This window comes from Macrobrachium nipponense, chromosome 28 (genome assembly GCF_015104395.2).
Source record: "Macrobrachium nipponense isolate FS-2020 chromosome 28, ASM1510439v2, whole genome shotgun sequence".
Classification (NCBI taxonomy): domain Eukaryota; kingdom Metazoa; phylum Arthropoda; class Malacostraca; order Decapoda; family Palaemonidae; genus Macrobrachium; species Macrobrachium nipponense.
The window spans coordinates 38705027-38726814 of NC_087217.1; the positions used below are offsets into that span (position 1 = coordinate 38705027).

At 35.2% G+C, this 21788-nt stretch overlaps 1 protein-coding gene across 5 annotated transcripts in view; it reads left to right on the forward strand.

The window, feature by feature from the left end:
• Positions 1-21788, forward strand: part of LOC135201673 (solute carrier organic anion transporter family member 74D-like) — a 74534-nt gene that overhangs the window by 43708 nt on the left and 9038 nt on the right. For 4 of the 5 annotated variants that reach the window (XM_064230794.1, XM_064230792.1, XM_064230791.1 and 1 more), the window contains 7 exons: positions 5180-5320; positions 9916-10125; positions 11141-11305; positions 11759-11948; positions 16720-16852; positions 20376-20456; positions 20733-20878. In XM_064230794.1, coding sequence (XP_064086864.1) covers positions 5180-5320; positions 9916-10125; positions 11141-11305; positions 11759-11948; positions 16720-16852; positions 20376-20456; positions 20733-20878 — 1066 coding nt within the window. The remainder of the gene's footprint in view (positions 1-5179; positions 5321-9915; positions 10126-11140; positions 11306-11758; positions 11949-16719; positions 16853-20375; positions 20457-20732; positions 20879-21788) is intronic. The other variant, XM_064230793.1, reaches the window with a different exon arrangement.

The following is a 21788-nucleotide window of genomic DNA, read 5'->3' on the forward strand; positions in this document are numbered from 1 at the left end:
ACTACGTTAACAAGGTCATAACGATACTTTCCGATAATTCTAAATTTAAATATTTAGGTGAACCAAGCTTCTTAAAAATCTTTGAACGAGAAAATAAAATTAACAGATTCTTGAGAAAACTAAAAAATCAGTCTTGTCACAGGATCATCCTTTGGCGTTTTATACGGTATCCCTAAAATTCACAAAGAAGGCTGCCCTATCCGACCAATTGTTTCTTTTTATAATGGCCCAACATACAATCCCTCTAAATACACTGTTAATCTACTTAATGAACTCCTACAACCAGAACACACAATAGAAAATGGTTTCGATTTTCAGAAACTCGTTGTCCTACAGGACTCTGATCACCATATGGATAGTCTCGATGTAGACTTTATTTACCAATGTACCCTTAGAAGAGACAATTCACATTTTTTAGAGTTTTTTAAATGCTGATGGCTCATTCCATGGTTTTAATAGCAATTTGTTTAAGCAATTTATGGAACTAGCTGTGCAAGATTTCGCTTTCATTTTTAATGGTCTTCTGTACTCGCAGGTTGAGGGGGTGTCATTTAGCCCCTATTTTTGCAAATGTGTTTGTAGATTCCCTAGAGAAGAAATTTTTAACTGAATGTCCTAGGTCTTTTAAATCAACCTTTTACAAGAGATACTTAGGCATGCATGGAAGGGTGGTGCTTTTTTGGTTTTCGTAAATACCCAACACAGTAAAATAAGCTTCGCCATAAAAACAGGAAAAGATAACTGTACCTTACTTAGACTTAAAAATAATTTGAAATAATAATAAATTCAATACTTTTGTCTATAGGAAACGGATCTTTACAGGAATGGGGAATAATTTTTATAATTCGTGCTTCATCAAATTTAAAGTAAATGCCATTTCCACTCTGGTCTTTAGAGCACTTAGGTATGCTTCTGATTGGAAATCATTCCACTCAGAAATTGAATCTTTACATGATTATTTTTTTTCTAACTAATTCGTACCCGACAGAGGTCTTTTATAAAATGGTAAATAAATTACTTAACCTAAACTTTACGGAAAATACCCCTTCCTCTGATGTATACCCAACTATTCCATATATATATATTTTTTTTAAATAAATTAGGAGACCGTATCAAAAAATTATTGAAAGAGAGTTCGGAAGTCTCAAGTTAGGCTCACTTCTTAGTCATGCGATCCAATATTATTTACAAATTTACTTGCCCGGGGTGTCCTGGTACTTACGTTGGATCGACGTGGGATCCATTGAATCGACGAAACGATTAGTCGAGGTCTGGGCAAACGACAGACTGTCCTACGTCTTCACCTTGTTAAGGTTAATAGTCTTGTTTAATCTTAACTTTCGTCAAGTTTAATGTCACCTTGTAAATAATTTTAGTTTTTTTAATTCTTAATAACTAGTTTTTATGAGTAACTAGTTTTTTTATATTCCTTTCTAAAAGTAGCAAGTAAATTTTATTTTTTTATTTTACAAATGTGAATTATTTTTATATCATAGGCTATTGAACTTCTTATATATATATATAATATATATTATATATATATATATATATATATATCTATATATATATATATATATATATTATATATATATATGTATATATTCATATATATATATATATATATTATATATATATGATAATATAATATATAATATTATGTATATATATATATATATATATATATATATATATATATTTATTATATATGAGTGACCCTTCTTCGGGATTTGACACGGTCGGTACCTATGCCTGACAACTCGTGCATCATTCAGAACTATGTAGGGGAGAAAGCCATTAAGAGGTTTTTCCATCTTCATTCAGTACAGAAATACAAAGGGAGAAACCTGCGAAGAGAAAATATTCTCAAGGGATCCTTAAGCCGTTCCCAACATAGAAGGGGTATTCTCAGATGGTTCTTTTTCACAATATGAATTTTACTTTACTAGTCCGAATTTATTCTCTCATAATTTACGTTTGGCTAAAGAACAGTAAAGAAAAGAAGATCCGAAATTGATACTCATGATAATATATATATATATATATATATATATATATATATATATATATATATATATGTGTATATATATATATATATAAGTGAATACCACAGGAAAATGATAGGCAGAAATCCAAGCGCTTTCGTCTTTTCTAAGACATTGTCAAGGAACGAATGAAATACAGTTGGAAAGAAAGTTATCAGGTAAACAAAAAGATCAAGAATACCAGATGGTTATTTGTCAATAGGGTTAAAATCAAAGAGATATTCCAGGATTATCGGATATCACGCGGTCACAAACTTAAACATAGATTTAACCCTAACAGAAACTACAACGTATCCATATAGTCCAAAACATGTAAAAACTGAATATATAAATTTTGTTTCTTATATTTATCTACAACTTTTTACATTATGAAGGCATCAAGTTTCAATAAACCAAGACTTAAATTTAGAGTATTTCCATTATTTGACTTGATGAAATAAGATTAAATGATATTCCTTTTAACTATGTCATATCATGGGATTAAGGCTCTTGCTTTACTCCAGTTAATAGGATGATCTAAGTCTCTCATATGTACGAATAATGCATTCGATATTTGTCCAGTTCTCACTGAATATTAGTGCTGTTTGAGTCGTTGTGAAAAAGATTTACCGGTTTGTCTGTAATAGACTTTATTACACTTTTTGCAAGGAATTTCATATATGCAGCCTGGAAGATCTTTAGGAGAATTTTTTATGACTAAACTTTTGACATTAATATTGCTGAAAACAACATTTATGTTCAAAAGCTTTCAAATTCTAGGAATTTCTAAAAACATTTCATCATAGGGTAATTTTAGAATGTTATGCTTACTAAATTAAAGTTTGTCATTAGTTAAATAAAATGTTTTTCTAGCTCATTTCCATTCCACATCTCCAAAAGTCCTTGGTTATTTAAGTTTCAAGGCAATATCATAAATAGTTTTAATCTCAGCATCAATAAACTGCGGGTTACAGACACATAAAGCCCTTAGGAACATCCCCGAAAAAACAGAGCATTTAACATTTTGATGGTGATTGGAGTAGTAATGAACAAAAGAGGTAAATTTTATAGAAGGGACCAAATTATTGAGATTATTAAGGAATTCCCGGAGATTTTCGTGAACTGGCCAAATACAGAAAATATCATCCACATACGTAAACCATATAACGTTTTTGGGCAAAATTCTTGGTTAGAGTTTTGTCTCAAAAAATTCCATGTAAATATTGCTAAGGACAGGAGATAAGGGATTACACATAGCCATGCCAAACTTTTGTACAAAAAATTCCCCATTAAAACAAAATTTACTATCTTTGATAAATAACCTTATGAGGCTAATGAGGTTTGCTTTAGTTAAGGGAATATTATGACGTTCTAATTCATCCTCTTTTGTAAATAAGGAGACAACATCAAAACTAACCATATTAAAATCAAAATTCAAATTTAAGCCATTCAGTTTGTTTATAAAATCAACATTGTTTTTTTACATTCGTGTTAGAAATGTTTCCTACCAAAGGTGTAAGAATTTTTTCAAGCCATTTAGATAAATTATACGTAACTGAGCCCACTGAACTAATGATTGGTCTGATAGGGTTATTGATTTTGTGTGTCTTGACTAAACCATACATATAAGGTAGGGAGGCGCATTGCGGTGTAAACTGTTTAATTAAATGGTTCAAGCCATTTAGAATGGATTTAATTTGTTTATTAAAATGGGAGTTCACTGTCTGTGTAGGATCAGACCTCAGTATCAGTATCATTTAGTAATGCCATTATTTTACTTACATAGTCACTTTTATTCAATATTAGACTTATCTACCTTTGTTACTTGCACTGTTTCGTATTTTTTAATTTTCTTATAGGGCTGGAGAAATCTTACTTACAGGTACAGTAGGGGGAGAAGGCTTGCTAATAGCACGATACACAGTACCCTTACAAATATTGATATCCTCAGGGCAAAGATTATGATTAAATTTTTGTAAATAACAACAAAATGATTTTGAAATGTCGGCATAGTCCATGTTACCGTTAGACACACCAAAGCTTAATCCATATCCCAAATCCGCTGTTGTAGCACTATCCACTAGTTTGTCTGATAAATAGATAAATAAATTTGAATTTTCTTGATGTAATTGTCCATAGAAATGATAGAGATTTCACCTTTTCAGTCTTTCGGAAATCAACTAACATTGCCTCTTTTGTTCTTACTACTCCAATCACCATCAAAATGTTAAATTCTCTGTTTTTTCCGGGATGTTCCTAAGGGCTCTACGTGTCTGTAGCCCACAGTGTATTGACGATAAGATTAAAACTATATTCATGATACTGCCTTGAAACTTAAATACCCAAGGACTAAAATTACCCTATGATGATTTTTTTTTTTTTTTAGAAATTCCTAGGTTTTTAAAACTTTTTAACATAAATGTTGTTTTCAGTAATATTAATGTCAAGAGCTTAGCAATAAAAAATTCTCTTAAAGATCTTCCAGGCTGCATATATGAAATTCCTTACAAAAAGTGTGATAAAGTCTGTTATGGACAAACCGGTAAATCTCTTTCACAACGACTCAAACAGCACCAATATTCTGTGAGAACTGGGCAAATATCGAATACATAATTCATACATATGAGAGATTTAGATCAGCCTAATAACTGAAGTCAAGCAAGAGCCTTAATCCCATGTAATGACACAGATAAAAGGAATATCATTGAATCTTATTTCATCAAGTCAAATAATGGAAATGTTCTAAATTTAAGTCTTGGTTTATTTAAACTTGATGCCTTCATAATGAAAAATGTTGTAGATAAATATAAGCAACAAAATTAATATATTTTGTTTTTACATGTTTTGGACCATATGGATACGTTGTAGTTTCTGTTAGGGTTAAATCTATGTTTATGTTTGTGACAGTGTGATATCCGATAATCCTGGATTATCTCTTTGATTTTTACTCTTTGACAATTAACCAAAACATTCCACTGATGTGTTAGAGATGTGTATTTCTGGTGATAGAAGTTCACTCTCGACGTGGTTCGGAAGTCACGTAAAGCCGTTGGTCCCGTTGCTGAATAACCACTGGTTCTATGCAACGTAAAAACACCATACAAACAATATTACTACAACAGACGGCAACTAACGTAAACTACTCCGTCACCTTCCAGGTACATACCTACTGCTGAGAACACTCGGACCTACCCTAGGATTTCTTTTAGGAGGAAAGTGTTTGGAATACTGGATTGTCCTACACAAGACTCCGAGCTTTTCCACTAAGGATCCTAGATGGCTCGGTGCCTGGTGGCTTGGTAAGTGACATAGCTGCTCGAGAACATTTGCCTTCCTGATATTTCAAGGGAGGGAGAAAGCATCTTTAAAAAATTATTCACCATTAGCGTTATGTTTTTATAATTATGAGTAGTAGAGCAGTAGTAAGGTTTTGAATTCATTGTAAGAACACACACACACACAAGAAAAATAAAACAATGGGGTATCATTGCAAGGCCTTTCGACTCTCGTCCTTTACAAGACTGATATAAATAAGAAAGTAAGTTTACAAAGAAAGCTCGTATAAATAACAGATAGGAATTATAAAAGAAAATTAGTACCTGGAATCTAACACTGAAGACAGTAGACCTACCCGAAACAGGGGTAAAATTTAAGAGGTCTACAAAAGAATAAGCCCAATTTCTCGGAAGCAGGGACAAAACAAAAGATTCTACAGGGCGTTGACTGACCACACACAAACAGACGCAAATGTTATAAAAGTACAGTTCAGTAAATCTCGTTTTGGTAAACAAAAAATATTTTTGCAAAGTGAATATTTTCACAAAAAACATATTAAACATAGAGATATAAAGAAAATATCTATATGGCAACTAATTTGTGATTAAGTCAGTAATTTTATTTTTAAGGTCATTCTTAAATATTAATTATAAAGAGTCCAAATTATACAAGCCAGAGCTAAGGGTTAAAATTACAATTGGAAGTAAGTTGTAAAATGGCAGAATCTAAAAGATTTCGTGAAAGGCATCTTTTGATCTAGCAATTACTGAACTGCCGGTCAAATTTATCCTTTGAGAGTTTTCACTTGCATGAATATTGCATTGGATGTTTGCCAAGTTGCGACAGGATACTTATGCAGTGGTGGCTCGTCAGTAGTCACTGTTGAACTGCAGCCCCCTTATAGATTTCATATATATGCACAAAATTATGAATATATACATGAATATGAGCAATTAAGTATAGATTATCAATAATCCTTATAAAATTATTACCATTCTCTTGTTTATGTAAATAAAAAAAGAAGCAAATGAATTGAAACAATATGTGGAACTACTGGATGATAAAGTGGTAGCCAGCCAGCGCGTAGGGGTGATGGGAGCACTGCTTTCACGAGCAGTGTTACTCTAGCTGTTGGACGGGGGAAGGTGTGTTTTGAAATTCGTCAAAGCTTAATCAATATGTACTATTAGTGATAGTGATAAAATTAGTGACGATACTGATAATATGTAATGTAATGCAGAATAATCAACACATTGGCCAGTTGCAGTAAATGGGAAAAAACGATAACCACATTATTTTCAATGAGTAAAATTCAAAATAGTAGCTTTCGGCAGCGGTTCTGTTGCCTTCCTCAGCTGGTGAGAGAGAGAGGAGAGACAAAGGGGAGAGAGAGCGAGAGAGAATGTATTTGTGTGCGTGTGCCTGTGGTTTAGGTGGGTGTTCTTTAGTCCTTTTGTTTTATATAGGCCTATATTATTTCATTTTGCTGTCATACTCAGTTTTGTATCTTAATATTTTTGTTTTCGGGTATTTATTCCTGTTAATTGTTTAACGATTTTTATTATGCTACGCTTAGTTTACATAAACTTAATGTTTTTATATCACCTAATATTCTCATAATTTTCTTCAGCCCGTTCGTCAGTATCTCCGCTGCCGAAAGCTACTGTTTTGAATTTTAGTATTTTAATACATGTTGTTACTTTTTCAGTTTTGTTTACAGTTTCAAATTTGATTAGGGCAATCCTCCATTAGTAATCAGTCACTGCCCAAGAAAACAGACAATTAGTAAACTTAAAGAAGTGAAGTTTTCTGCATTGTCTCTTTACGAAAAAGTTGCAATTAATTTATATACGTATATAATGTGTGCATGTGTTTATGCAGTTAATATCAAGGAATTAAAGGAAATGATATAACAGCACCCCTATGAATGATAGCCACGAGCAGCCAGTACTTTATGCTGTTTAATTCTTACTTCTAAATCCTTGCTAGATTGGCTGAAGTAAAACGCTACCAATGTTAGTCATGAAAGTAACTTCCCTGCTCGATATAAAAAAAGTTTGATCGATCATAAAAAAGACAATACAGTCCACATCACAAAAGGTGATAAGTCAAATATTATTGTAATTTTAGATAAAGCTCACTACGTATCATGTATGCAAGTCCTACTGGATAATGATACGACTTACAAATAACTAACAAAAAATCCCCTTGTTCAAGTCATAAAAAATTTCAATAGCACAGTGAAAAAATTCCTTAACGATAAAAAAGGACTACTAGGTCAATTACCAGTCAAATTTCCCTCGCAGATTAGTAGAAACGCATAAAGAAAATAATCCTATGTGGCCTTGTCGGTATTGTTGGCTCAATATTATATAAACTTTCGAAATATATTACCAAGCTCTTATCCCTGTTACTTGGAACTATCTCCGACTCTCACATATATAATTCTCTAGATTTAATTTATAAATTAAACAAAATAACTTTTTGCTCCATTGACAGACTCGCTACTTTTGATGTTTGTTCTGTTTTTACTAAAGTCCCCATAGAACTAACCCATCATGATACCTACACCTGTAAGTCATTTTATTTCACTCACTAGGTTGTGCATTTCTGGTTGTCAGTTTATATTCAATGGTGAATTTCTCGGCCAACCTGACAAGGATTTAGAAGTTACAATTAAACAGCATGAGTATTCTGTCAAAACTGAGCAAACAGCAGTAATTGCTAGGTCAAAAGATGTCTTTTCACAAAATCATTTAGAACCTGCCTTTATATAACTTACTTCTAATTGTAATTTTAACCTTAGCTCTGATTTGTATTTTGTATGCGTGTGTATACGTCTATGTGTTCAATACTGCCCCGTATAATACTTTAATTGTCTTGTCCCTGCTTCCGAGCAGTTGGACTTAATCTTTTGTAAACCTCTTAAATTGTACCTTTTTTTTGGTTAGCTTTACTAATTCTTCAGTAGTGTTGGATTCCAGGTTCATAATTTCTTTTATAATCCCTATCTGTTATATGAGCTTTCTTTGTAAACTTACTTTCATATTTACTGTTATTCTGCTTAGTAAAGACGAAAGTCGAAAGGCCTTGCAGCGGTACTCCATTGTTTCACTTTCTTTCGTGGATTATATATGATATATATATATATATATATATATATATACACACATATATAATAATTCTATAATTACAATATCCTATATATATAGCTATATATATATAGTATATACATATATATATGTATATATGTATACAATGTATAATTATATTAGGTATATTATATATATAATATATATATATATATATATTTACATATATGTACTAATTATAATATATTTATAATTATTATATATAATAATGATATATATATATGCACATATATATATATATATATATATATATATATATATATATATATATATATATATATACACAAAATGTCAAAGTTAATTCCAAATCAACAAATATCATTGGGAACAGGCAAAATTTCAACTGCAATGCAATGGCTCTAAATAAGATTGAATGCGTGTGTTATGTGTTGTGAAATTGTTCTTTCTTGTTATTACCTTTTTTCTCATTTCTAGTAAACAATTCATGAGATAATTTTTTACATTAATAGTGATTTTTTTTTCGATATGTAAATTAATTTTTTTATCTTGTTTTCTTTGTTTATGTTATGAATTTTGCCTTCTTTTACTTCGTATTACAGTTAATTTTCCATGTTTACTTTCATGTTTACTTTTGTGACACGAACAATATTTTCATCTTGAATATCAAAAGATGAAAACAATATCATCAAATCTGTCTCCAGTTTACTTACGCATTATATTCATATTCATCTATCTATCTATCTATCTATCTATCTATCTATCTATCTATCTATCTATCTATCTATCTATCTATCTATCTATTTATCTATACAAATGGTTACGAGTTTATATATGTAGAAGTTGAAAACTCTGAAACGCTCCTTTCAGGTTCTCTCCAGCTCTCATTCATATGTCAAGTCTCACACTTCTTAGAGGCAACATAGGAGTTGTTTTGAACAGTTGTGGTGCAAGAAAACTGAACAGATCTGAAAAGATTCGTCATACAATTATATTTAGTTCGCAATTCGAAAAAGTATTCGTTTCTAGATACATTTGACAGTTCGTCCAAAGGAAACATGGCCATTGCCGAAGAGAAATGGACATGAATCAAATATTAAATGCGTCTAGCATAGCGGCACTTTTTCTCCTGCAATGTCGTGTTTGTTGAATGTGTTGCTGAAAGACTTCAATGGAAGAAAAATGGAATAATTGGAAGCTTGAGAACTAAGCCTTAACTCATTATTCCTTCAAGTTGTTCATCTATTTATACTACAGAATAATTTCATGGATTTAAAGCCATTCTTCGTTCCAGATATTGCACACATTTTGCAGCTCCATTGTTTAAATGGGGACGTCATTTTAAATCATAATATAGATTTGAATTTTTCTAAAGGCAAAAGCAGTTTAATGACTACAAGAGGAAGCACTCGATTTTAGTTTCTTCATTTAACTAGCTTTTGTTTTCAATCAGAATTGAAATATAACCTTGGTGAAACTCAATAAAACTCTCGTCTATCCTTTTTCAGGTTTTCTGATTATTGGCAGCGTTCTAGTCGTGATTGGCATTGGCTTCGCCTTCCTCCCTTTTCAACTGCCGGCTACACTTATGAGAAAGAAAAGGAAATTAATGAATTTAAACATGAAAGACGAAGGGAGGAGAACAGCAAATGATGCCAAGTATATTTACAATTTAATGCTAAAGGGTCAAAGACAAATTACTAAGCCAACACTGAAAAGTAAGTCATACAGGTTTCATCGTCTTCTTATTAATGGGTTTCCATCTTTGCCTACGAACATATTCATGAAAGAACTTCCATTTTATCTGATGGCATAGAACCAGTTCTGAATCCCTGCCGATGCAAATCCTCGTTAATCTCCTCTAAAAGGTGAGCCCTGGGCTATGGACCTGTTCATCAGATTGGGCTGGTTATTAGGATTTAATTCTCTCAGGGGAAGCCATGAATGGGACGGGAATATTTCATTAAATTTTACGATAGAATTTTCGCTTACTCGGGGAGTAAGCCTGCCTACACACTGCTTTGTTGTTGTTCTTGTTCTTGTTGGGGGGTAGGAAAAGTCAATGGAAGAGCCTGAAAAGGTCTGAAAATGGTGTTTCGCGTTGAGTTAAAGATACAGGATTTTAGGATAAGATATTTGATTTATTTATTAGAATGAAAATGTAAGAAATAAATAATGTGCATGTTAAGCAGTAGAGAAAAATGATTTCTAATTAAATATATCGTATTTATTTAAATTTTCGTTGGTGAAACAAGGCTCTTTTTGACTGCAGATTTTAGCACGATTTAATTTACGTTGTTAGGAATATAATGTTGACAACTTATGCGTGAAGGGAAAATCTTGCAAGCGTCCCTATTAAGCTAGAGGTCGGATCACGCCTTGTTATAAGCCAGCTTTTAGTAAAGTAGCAAAGGCCCCGTCTAACAATATTAGCAGCAGTTTGCATTAGGATCAGTTCTGGCTGGGAGATACAGTTACCATTACGTACATGACTGCATCGCGCAAAGATTTACGAATGAATCCGAAAAAATCGGACACGATCCGTTAATAAAGATAAATTTATAACAGTTCGATGAAAATGTTGTTTTATAGAGAGATTGGCTGACTGATCATCTTATATTTGACATATGAAGGGCTTACTAAAAAATGAGAAAAACAAATATAATGATACCTTAAAAATAATTATTCTACTTTAGTATATCATCAATATGATTTCTTTCTTTATTTTTGAAGACATGATGAGAGTGACGAAAAAGCTGTTCGGCAACAAGGTCTGGCTGGCCAATGCTTATAACTTATCGGTGTTTCTAATGGCTGTCAGTGGCTACAAGATCTTCATGCCAAAGTACATGGAGAATCAGTTTCGTCAGAGCGCCAGTGATGCTAACTTTTACGTAGGTGAGAGAGAGAGAGAGAGAGAGAGTGTGTGTTTAGGGGCTGGGTCTCAGATCTCATAGTGTTAGAGAGAAGTAAGTAATAGACGGCGATTCTCAGATCAAAGAGACTGAATAAGATTATCAATTCTAAATTGTAGCTATGACAAAACATAATTTCTTAACTGTACTTTGATTCCTCCTTTTGTAAGATAACCATATTTTTATTCTTTCTGGCCTAAAAAAAAGAAATATGTTATTCAGAGACATTTCAATGTTGTTGCTTGAGTAAGGCGGCCTTCTACTAGTTATGGCCCTTGCTGTTCCAGGCAGCCAAGTAGGAGACCAATGCCAGTGATCCTGCATAGTATGATTAACCTATCATATCAATATCAATTAGCATCAGTTTATCACTTCAGATAATCAAGCAGACGAAAGGGTTAAATTTCTGTTAATCAATCTCTCCTTCAATTCACAGGAGCGGTCAGTCTGTCAGCAACTTGTCTGGGTACAGTGATTGCTGGAGCTGTTCTGAGGTTCGCAAGGCCCGGTCCTCGAGTCGTCATTGGGTTTAACATCTTCGTTACGATTTTATTCTGCTTTCTCTATCTTCTGAAGATGCTGGTCAAGTGCCCTCCTCTTGAGGCGTCTGGGTCACCTTTGGATGGGTAAGAGATCTGGACATTTCGTCGGGATCATGATTAGACTTTTCATGAGATTGAAGTTCTTCTCTGGATCCTGGTTATATCAAAGATGAATTTAAGGGCATATAACGAATGGCAAAATTAGCAGTAGCTACAGCAGTTTTAGTAATAAAAGTAGTCGCCTTATTAGTTGGCACTAGATCTTACTGAGAGTTAAAATCTCTTCAGTACTGGTGATTTTATACAGATTCTTATTTACATATATTGTAAAACTTTTTTTTGTTATTCATACAAGGGTGACTTTTTTTAACATTCAAAAAAAATTTAAGAAACCAATATCGTTTAATAAGTTAATGTTAGCTTCACCAAACCTTGGGTATACCTTACACCCAAAGAGAATTTTCATTAATAAGTGCCCATGGGTAGTCAAAGTCCCTGTTGTTGTTTCTAAACCAAAGACCCAGGATCGAATCCTTGCCGACGCAGAAGCACTTATCAGATGTAATTTTATTTGGTTATAACTTATTCCCAATTATAATCGATTCAATATTGAACGATATTTGTGGCTTGATATTTTTAACTTAATATTTATGAATGGGGATAAGGCAAATTCCCAAAGGTCATCTGCTCAGTACATTCACTTTGGTATCTAGCTAGTAGTTGGTCAACTCACTGCAAATGTGGCATTTATTAGAGGACCCATTACATGTGATGCTTGTGTCGGAGATGGGGGATTGTTGCCACCTGTCTGGCGGCATCTCAGGTGTCTCACTGGGAGAGGCAGAGCTGAGGGTCCACTCCTGCTTGTTTGCAATGTGTTCCTTTGAATAGCTATGGGAGAAGGAAACGTTCTCAAGGAACGTTCAGATAAGGGCTCTTGCGCTGGATGTCACCCCATTCTGAGAATTGAAGGCGATGTTAGTCTGGGGCACTGTCGATAATTTCAGTCATTTTAATCAAATTATGCCTCGTAATGGTACCCTTATGAGTAATGCAGTAATGTTCGTGAATGGCTCCCGTCTGATTTGGTTATGCTCATTTAATATAAATTACTTGACCACAGTGAATCATAGTCTCTTCCCCACTGGAGACCTAATGACATACACATACAAAACATGTGCTTTATACACTGGATAATGTACTGAGTGAATTTTCTCTGAAAAGTTCTCTTTCCCCAATTCCTGCTGAAGAGTAACTTATTTTTAACCAGGCAGAGAATTCTTTAATTGACGCAGCTTAAAAGATGGTCCCTAAAATGACACTAAATTAGAATTTCAGTGCAAATATTGATAATGCACAGCCTGTGGTAGCATAGAAGATTTAACACCTGGGTTCATCTGTTTGGGGTTTCTTCAGTACAATAATAGTTATTAATATCTAGGATTAGGGATAGAAGCGTGAATGAGTCTTGCAACTTTCTGACTTTGGGAATTGTGCACAATACGGAAAATCTTTTGGCTGTTGTCTTTATCATTACCGCCTGCTAAACATGATTCAGTTGTGTTTTTAAGTCTTCTGTAGTTACTCAATTGAGATTTGTTAACTCAAAATGCAGTATGATGGTTATTTTACTTATACTTGACCCAAGAACCCGTACTAAGCACAAACCGACACTTATGGATTTGTACCTTTTACGCGTTGATATTCACTTTTTCTTTCGTCAGTCAGCGGTTTTAATGCTTTAGCCCGATGCTCGAAAGCAGAACTTCTGTGAGCGGATATTTATATTGCTACCGTAAGTGGAAGTAACGAGAGTAAGGATAGACATAAATTTCCTTGGTTTTGTCAAAGAGAGAGTGTATTTTTTTAAAGCACTATAATTACACAGGCGATTAATGTGGTTATTGAACTTCCAGACTGTGAAAATGAGTTTTTGATAGATTAAGTCGAACTTCCGTAACCTGAGAGGGAGGGTGTTATGTGGGATTTCATAAGCATCTTTTAGATATATATTTATGTAATATAAATGGAACAAACAAAGTCATTGTCACACTTTTACAATAAATAAAGATGCACAATACGCTCTCGTAAATGTTATAGAGAAACCAACGTACATCTAACAGCATTAAAGCTGTTATCAGAGCCTCTTTAGCAGCCTTTCACATTGATTTCGAGTGTCGTGTGCTCCTTAAAGTTGCCTATATCCTTTGCAGCCTTCTATCTGACTCATGGGTCCATAAGGCTAAAAATACTCGCACCTGCCGATATTGCCTTGATCATGGGAGCTACGTAGGTGCTTCTCTCGTAAGAGCCAAATCACGAATCCAACATTTATTCTTGAACCAGATGGTGAAATACGGCTTCTCAAGCAGACACATATCCAAAAAGCACCATTTCGTTAATTCAGAGAACAGTGAGAGCAAAATCTCAACGAAGTGTTGAAGTATCTACCAAGTATGCCCATTAAAGGTGAGATTGGTCAACAGATGAACCATTGATTCCCCTATGAAGTGAAAGGTTTAGAGGAAAGTTAAGGAAAATTCACCGTCGAGTAGATACTAACTATCCCCAAGTCTAAGTATCCGTCCTTTAGCTAACAGAAACAACACTGCAAGCAATCACTGGAGTACGGATATAAAAAGTGGAATGTTGCACACACACACACACAAACACACACACACACACACACACACACAACACAGCACAGAGAGAGAGAGAGAGAGAGAGACAGAGAGAGAGAGACAGAGAGATATCGGCGGAAACCAGACTTAGGGACTGATTTCTAGAACCAGAAACTTCAAGTAGAAGGTAATAAAAAGCCAATAAGCCAGTGGGAACAAGTTTCTAACTTTACTTAAATAAAGCAAGGCGATGTGCTCTAACGACTTGCACGGCCGCTACACTTAAGGAAAGGAACGGAAAGGTGTTCGCAAGAATTTGAAGTTATTTTTCTCATTCCTATACATATGTTTGAATCCGTACGTCAACTATAAACTTAACGAATCCAGTATAAAAAGAGAGAGAGAGAGAGACTTTACTGTACTTGGATACATCGCATTTTATTCTAGTGTATAAGTCTCCGTAATCAAATGTCATGATCACACATAATCAAATCCCAAGGGCCGGCTGAAAAGTAAAAATCTGAACAGACGAGAGAGGGTGATTCTCAAATGACGATTCAGGCAGTAATAACCCGAAGGAAAACAAAAGAAGCGAATTGTAGAGGATGTCAGCGTTTAATTTAGGAATCCTGGTTGAAAGAACTCTCCCAAAAGCAAAGAGCAACGTTGATTAAGGACTGACTCCAGATAAAGGTAAATGTGGCATGAAATGATTAAACATCGAAATATTGAGGAATAATGAATGAGTTGGGACGGTAATCATCACTTGAGTAAAAAAAAAAGAATTTGGCGAAGGAGCAGATACTTATGGTCGCTTCTTCAGTTGGGAAAGCTAGGTATCTTAAACCATAGCGAGAGGACAAAGAGGTAAAAAGCAATTCTTGACTTTGCATGGTACAGTTTCAAGAAATCAAGGAGATATTCAGACTAAAGGCGACTGTAAGACTGAAAAGTCTGAAATCTTTAGTTACGGATCCATATACGTATATTGGATACCATATACATATATCGGGTCCTGCCTTAAGAAATATTTATAATCAATTTGCGTCATAAACAGAATTTCAAGCTATTTTCTAGACTTAAAATGGAATTAAAATTTAGTCCAATGGTCAAACACTGGAACCTGAGGTCATTCAGCGTTGAAAAGGAACTTGAGAGTCGAAAATGTTAAAGTTGTAATAGGAAAGAATCTGGCAGTTGCACAAGGAAACAATAGCTATTGTTAGGAGAGGGTAGAAAGTAAGATGGAAGAAAGAGAGTATGGTCTGAGCAATAACCAGAGTTAAAGCTGGAGTGCGAGCGCTGGAAAGGCAGCAGTCGTCCTCTTCGTTTTGTCTGACCTCTTCAGTCTCTTCAACGGTAAGAAGGTAAGTTGTCAAAACACCACACCATATTCATTCCTATATTTCTTGAATTTATGTTGTTATTTATTTCTAAGTAATTTATACTGTTATTAGTTATTGTCTATTCGTGGCTTACATGTTTTCATTCAAGGGACAGAATTAGTTATAACGCTTTTTGTACGAAAGTCGCGACACTAGATAACCCCCAGTTTCATAAGCTTTACCCGAAGCTGTAGGTACCCTTTCCACCAAGTGCGCGTGGCCGGTTTTAAATGTCGTTCTTGAACATAAAAGATATCATTTTCACAAGATGGACATTTTCTTTTCTAATAGACGTCAACCAAGCAGAGAAGAAAACAATCGGTTTTCAAAAGTATCAAGCTCTTCCCTGTTACTGCTGAATCGTAGTTGAGTTCCCTGTGCTGTAAACGTCCTCAACACGAGGGGCTTTATTCACATTCATGAAAAGTAATCGGAAAAGCGTCATATCCGACACATGCTGCGGGTGACATTCACTCCTCCCGGATATCAAGGACCTTCCTTTTCATTGCCTCTCTCACGCGATTTAAATTCATTGTTTCAAGATGCCCTCGCCATCTCAAAATTATCTGATCCATCTTCTCACTTACGTTAACCTTTTTCTACCTGTGTATCTACACAATGCGCACCATTCAGTTCATCTAACGCTGCGTCTACCGTTTCATTCCGAAAGCTTCAACCTTTTTGCTTTCAGTCACGTTGAAAATGCTCTCTGCTTCACTTTTATAAGGGGAATTGTTTCATCAACCCCTTCATACATTACTTCCACACTCAAATATTAAAAAAAAAAAAAAGAGAGAGAGAGTCCATCCATTATCTATTGCTATTTTATCGTTTGGTATTTCTTGCCAGTGGACTTGGATGTTCTTCTAGTTGCATCTGCATTACGAAGTTTTCTCCCGTGTGTTCGGAGGACAACACAACTCTGTTTTACTCTCCTTGCTCTGCTGGGTGTACGATGGTGGATGTGTCTGTTAATCCTAAGGTAAGCTTTGCTTTCCTTGCTTATAGTGACAATGTACGTTATTATTATTATTATTATTATTATTATTATTATTATTATTATTATTATTATTCTGTCGAATAAAACGGCAAAATGAAGCTAACTGATCTTATACATTATCTTTTCTATTTTCCTTCTTACTCGCTTCTCTGGTTCAGCGATAGTTCCGAATAACTGGCCAATACTCATGTTGGGAGAAATCTAAATAACACTGAATGTTATGTTTTTTTTTTATTTAAAACAGAATTTTGTTGTCATAAACTGGTATACTGATATTATAAGTATATTGTTATACAGGCATGGCGGATCTCAGGTCCAGGTCAAGCAGAGGTTGTCGTCGGTGTTGGTATTATTCCATAAGCGAGGTCAATGTCAGGCTGGGGTCTTCTCTGGTACTCAGCTGGTGTTATTTGCGGTGTAACTGGCTTATCGCGACGTTTCGACCTTGTAGGTTCATCTTCTTGGCTGGTCAGCAGTAGAAGTGAAGAGGTGGTGGATGGATGGATATAGATTAAGCCAGCCTGCTAGCTTGGGCTCTTGCTTTTTAGCAATTGATATGTCTTCTTCATTGAGAATACCATTCGGCTCAATCTAACCACTGGGCCTGAAATATAAAGCAGGAGAGGGAGAGACAGTGTTATAGCAGCAAGGCCCACTAAGTAGGAGAGCCTGGGGAGGAAGGGAAAAAACTTTAGTTAGAGAAAAAGGCTGGGAATAAAAATTCCCTTAGGAGATTAGGGTGAATGAAGTGATGGAGGTCACTTGAAACTTTGCTCTCTTCACTGGTTCTCTATGTCTGTGTCAGCAGAAGGGACAGCAAATGAAAGGTTAGCTTTAGACTTAACAGAGAGAGTAAAGGAATGATGGCGGTTGTTTGGTGGTGAGTGCTGATAATGAGTAGTGAATGGATGAAAGACTTTGCTTATACTTTAGATGGCTGTATACCATCAAGGACTTGCTCATAGAGAAGTCCTTAAGTGATCTGATGAAGAGGAATGGCGTATGAATATCAGGGAGGAGTACCCGAGGTGGTGTTTGGCAAGGAGCCAGCTTCTTTACATGGGTGGCGGGTAAGTTGCAGAGGCAAGGTGACAATGTTTCAATGTTTTTAATCATGTGTGTTACTAATTTGGTGCTAGTTAAAGGGACCTCTGTGGAATTCTGTCTAAGAGGAAAAGTCTCTGGACAGTGTAATAGGTAATGCTCTAATGGTTGATCTACTACTACCTGTTCGCAGTATTTGCATGCCCTGTCTTCTGCATTGATCAATTGCCAGGTGCACATATATCCTAGCCTTAGTTGACTGATGATGACAGCGAGTGTTCTGGAAGTGCTTCTGGAAAGACAAAGGTTGTAACTTTGTGTTTTCTTCATACCATTTTGCATTGTTTTGAATAACTTAAAGTGAGCAGACTCGTGTATATGTCGTCTTTGTGAGCACAGGCGCCGCATATTCCATTAATGAACGGGTTGTTTGAATATAAAACATTCTAAGGAGGTGAAGTAATTCCTTTCATTGTATTTTAAAGGCACTGGGCTTTCTGCTTCAGGGGCTGCAATTTCATTGGCAAGGGAAAGCTTGTGATTTATGTTGACTCCCAGCTACACGAAGTCATTTACCCATTCAGCGGCTTCACCCATGATGGAGAGATTGTTGGGTATATGTGTGTGCTTGATGACCATTGCTTTGGTTTTGTTTGTGTTGATTTACAAGTCAAGTTCTTTGCACTTCTCTTCGATCAATTAAAGTGATCTCTGGGTTTTTTGCTGTTGAATATTTCCAGGTTTCTGGGGACACACCAGGTAAATGTCATCTGCATAAATAAAGATTTCTACTCCTTTGGGTAGATTCAACGTAACAAGATGTTCCAGGAGGACATTAAAGACAGAAGGACTAAGAATTCCTCCTTGTGGTGTTCCATTTTCATGTTCGATAAACTCTTAGTATGCTTCCTGATAAAATACTCTAGCCAATCGATCTTATGTATACCTTTGTGTCCATGCCAAAAGATTGCCTTTTATGCCTTCTTGAACAAGAGAAGAGAGCATGACAGTGGAATTTGCCAACTCATAGGTTTTTTCAAGATCAAGGAAAACTATTAAGACCTTCCTTTCATTAATTGTTAATAGGACATCTTTTATGCATTCTTGAGCACCGATTTCCTTCCTGTATGTCTAAATACAGGGATGCAGAGGGCCTGCTTTCTAGAGTAGTCCTTTCTGCTATTTTTGCAGCGCAGCTAATTAAGGCAATGGGTCTGTAGGCTCCAGGTTGTTTGAGTTTGGGAATTGGAAATGTGTCTTGCTGGTTCCATTTCCTCGGTCTGACTCTTTCGACGTATGTTTTGTTGACCAGCATGAGGTATACTGTTTTTGCAGCTTTGCCCATATTCTTGAGCATGCTGTATGTTATGGGGGCAGATCCAGGTGCAGTATCCTTTGCTTTCTTTAATACAAGGTTTAATTCTTCTTTGGTGAAGGGAGTGTCTCTTTGAGACCTAGAGCTGAATTGTGATAAGTCAAGGTGGTCTTGGCCGAAGTCGGGGATCCCGCGCTGATGGTCGCAGGGATTCAGCAGTGCAAATGCTTGAGTAGTGTCCCCTGGAATGAATTTCTGGAGTCCAGCCTGCAGCAGGAGTCCCATCATCCTGTGGGCGCTCCTGAATATCTGGCATTGTCTGGGGTAATATTCAAGTTAGGTTTCTCCTTTCTTATTTGGAGGGCTTCCAGGAGGCGCAGACGTCGAGGATCAGTAGTTTGGTTGATAATCTCGATATTAGGTATAATATCTCTCCTTTTTATTCTTGTGTTAAGGGCAGTCCTGGCATGATTATAAATGGCTCCTTCTTAGGCGTGGCAGGAGATTATCTTGGAAAAGACGATATATAAGATCAATTCGCTTTATTCTGCCATTTTATTCAACATAGCTTGCTTAAAAGAGGGTCTTCTTCCAAAATATATTATTATTATTATTATTATTATTATTATTATTATTATTATTATTATTATTATTATTATTCGAGAGTTTAGGGCCGGTTTTCAGAAATTTTACATCTCCATTTTTAAACTGGCAGATTTTTGGCAATCAATAAAGCACTGAACCAGGGACAGATATCATGACACCTGTTACAACATCTAGATCGAGGTTTAACTTGTTGCATCTTTTGAGAATGAATGAAGGCGGGCGATTGAAAGAATGGCAATAAGCCAACGTCCAGCCTGTGAAATTTTGGTGTTAACAAATGTGGGACCAAAACCCTTATTTGGATTTCATAATAAATCATTTGTGGAGGTTAGCCAAGGGATTAATCAGACGGTATTCGTTATATTTCGTGGGATATCTGGATGCGAATTAATGTATTCCTGATTCGCTCTTTTAAACTGATTATGTTATTATATTATTAAATAAAATATTTGCCTAAGCTCTCGCTGACAGTTGTTTCGCTTGATAAACGAAACACAATGGCAACTAATAACTAACAAAAGTATATTGTTACATCCACAGGTATATGGCGGATGCACTTGTATAAGAAATAATTCAACCTTTACTTCGCATTCACCCACATCTGGTGCTGTATCCATACAAGTAAGGATGTTCTTCGGCACACGAGATAAAGGTTTCGTTTGAAGCTGTATTGGAACATACTTTTATCATACTTGAGAACAAAACTCGCAAAACGCTCAGTGATATTTAAGAACAATGACAGTGTTTATGATAATCTCGAGTAAAACTGACATAAAAATTGTTTCTGAAATAGTACAAAGATCTGTCATGTTATATTCACATAATTTTTCCATTGGAAACACGGCGATCAATTCTTTCAAGCATACGCTAACATAAAACCTTTGCCTTTTATTCCAGAACCGGGGAAGGCCTCAATTTGGAACCGCCACAAAAGGTTACTGTCCAGAATCTTGTGATGCCATCCTTTACTATCTGGTGTTGGAAACGATCGGCACAACTGCTCTTGCAACAGGGAAGATTGGCACTACGATTATTCACTTAAGGTATTACATATTTAGGCATTTTCTTTGTATTTGCTTGCATGTAAGTGTGATTATACGTGACATACATGTATGCTGTATACTAAAAGCTATCTATTCTCTCATATTTATATATATATATATATATATATATATATATATATATATATATTGTGATGGCTGGTTTGACCACCACACAAAACACCTAAACTTTTATCAAGTAGTATTCACCAAAAGACCATACTAAGTCCACAAAAAGTGGAATAGTATCCAACTTCAATAAGAGTGCAAAGTCAATTCAAGGGGACAAAGAAAATACCATAAAAAAATACTTAATTTTAATACATATGTTTCAGACAGAAATAACACCTGAACCTCAATATTACAGTACTTAATGAGAAACACTCACTCTTATCTTCCTGCAAAAGAAAACAATTACACAATTAAAGACAGGTCATCAACACATACATACAAAAAGGGGAGAGGGTCCAGAAAGGAGGAGGCAAGCGAAAAGTAAGAATATCCTAACAAATACTATCTAATATCCCTAACAAGTTCCTCAAACGACTGTATAGGTCTCCTCTTGGAGGACAATAGCAAACTCCACGTCTGGAGGCTTAATCTGGGTGGCAGGGAAAATTGATCCCAAACTATGGTGTTGGAAGGCTTTCATAACCTCCACTAATGACGTCAGCAGAAGATCACAGGTCGTGATCTCAATAAATAAATATAGGTATAACCGTTATTATTAGGGCTGTTGCCTTGTATAATAAGGCGCCCTATGAGGTAATGTTAGACTTGCGATAATCTTACGCTAAGTCGGTTGGTTATGCACTTCCATACTCATTGGAGTGTCTTGGGGTTTGTAGATCACTTACGAAGTCGGTATTATCTTCTTTGGTTATGACGACGATGTGTTAAACTCATGATGATT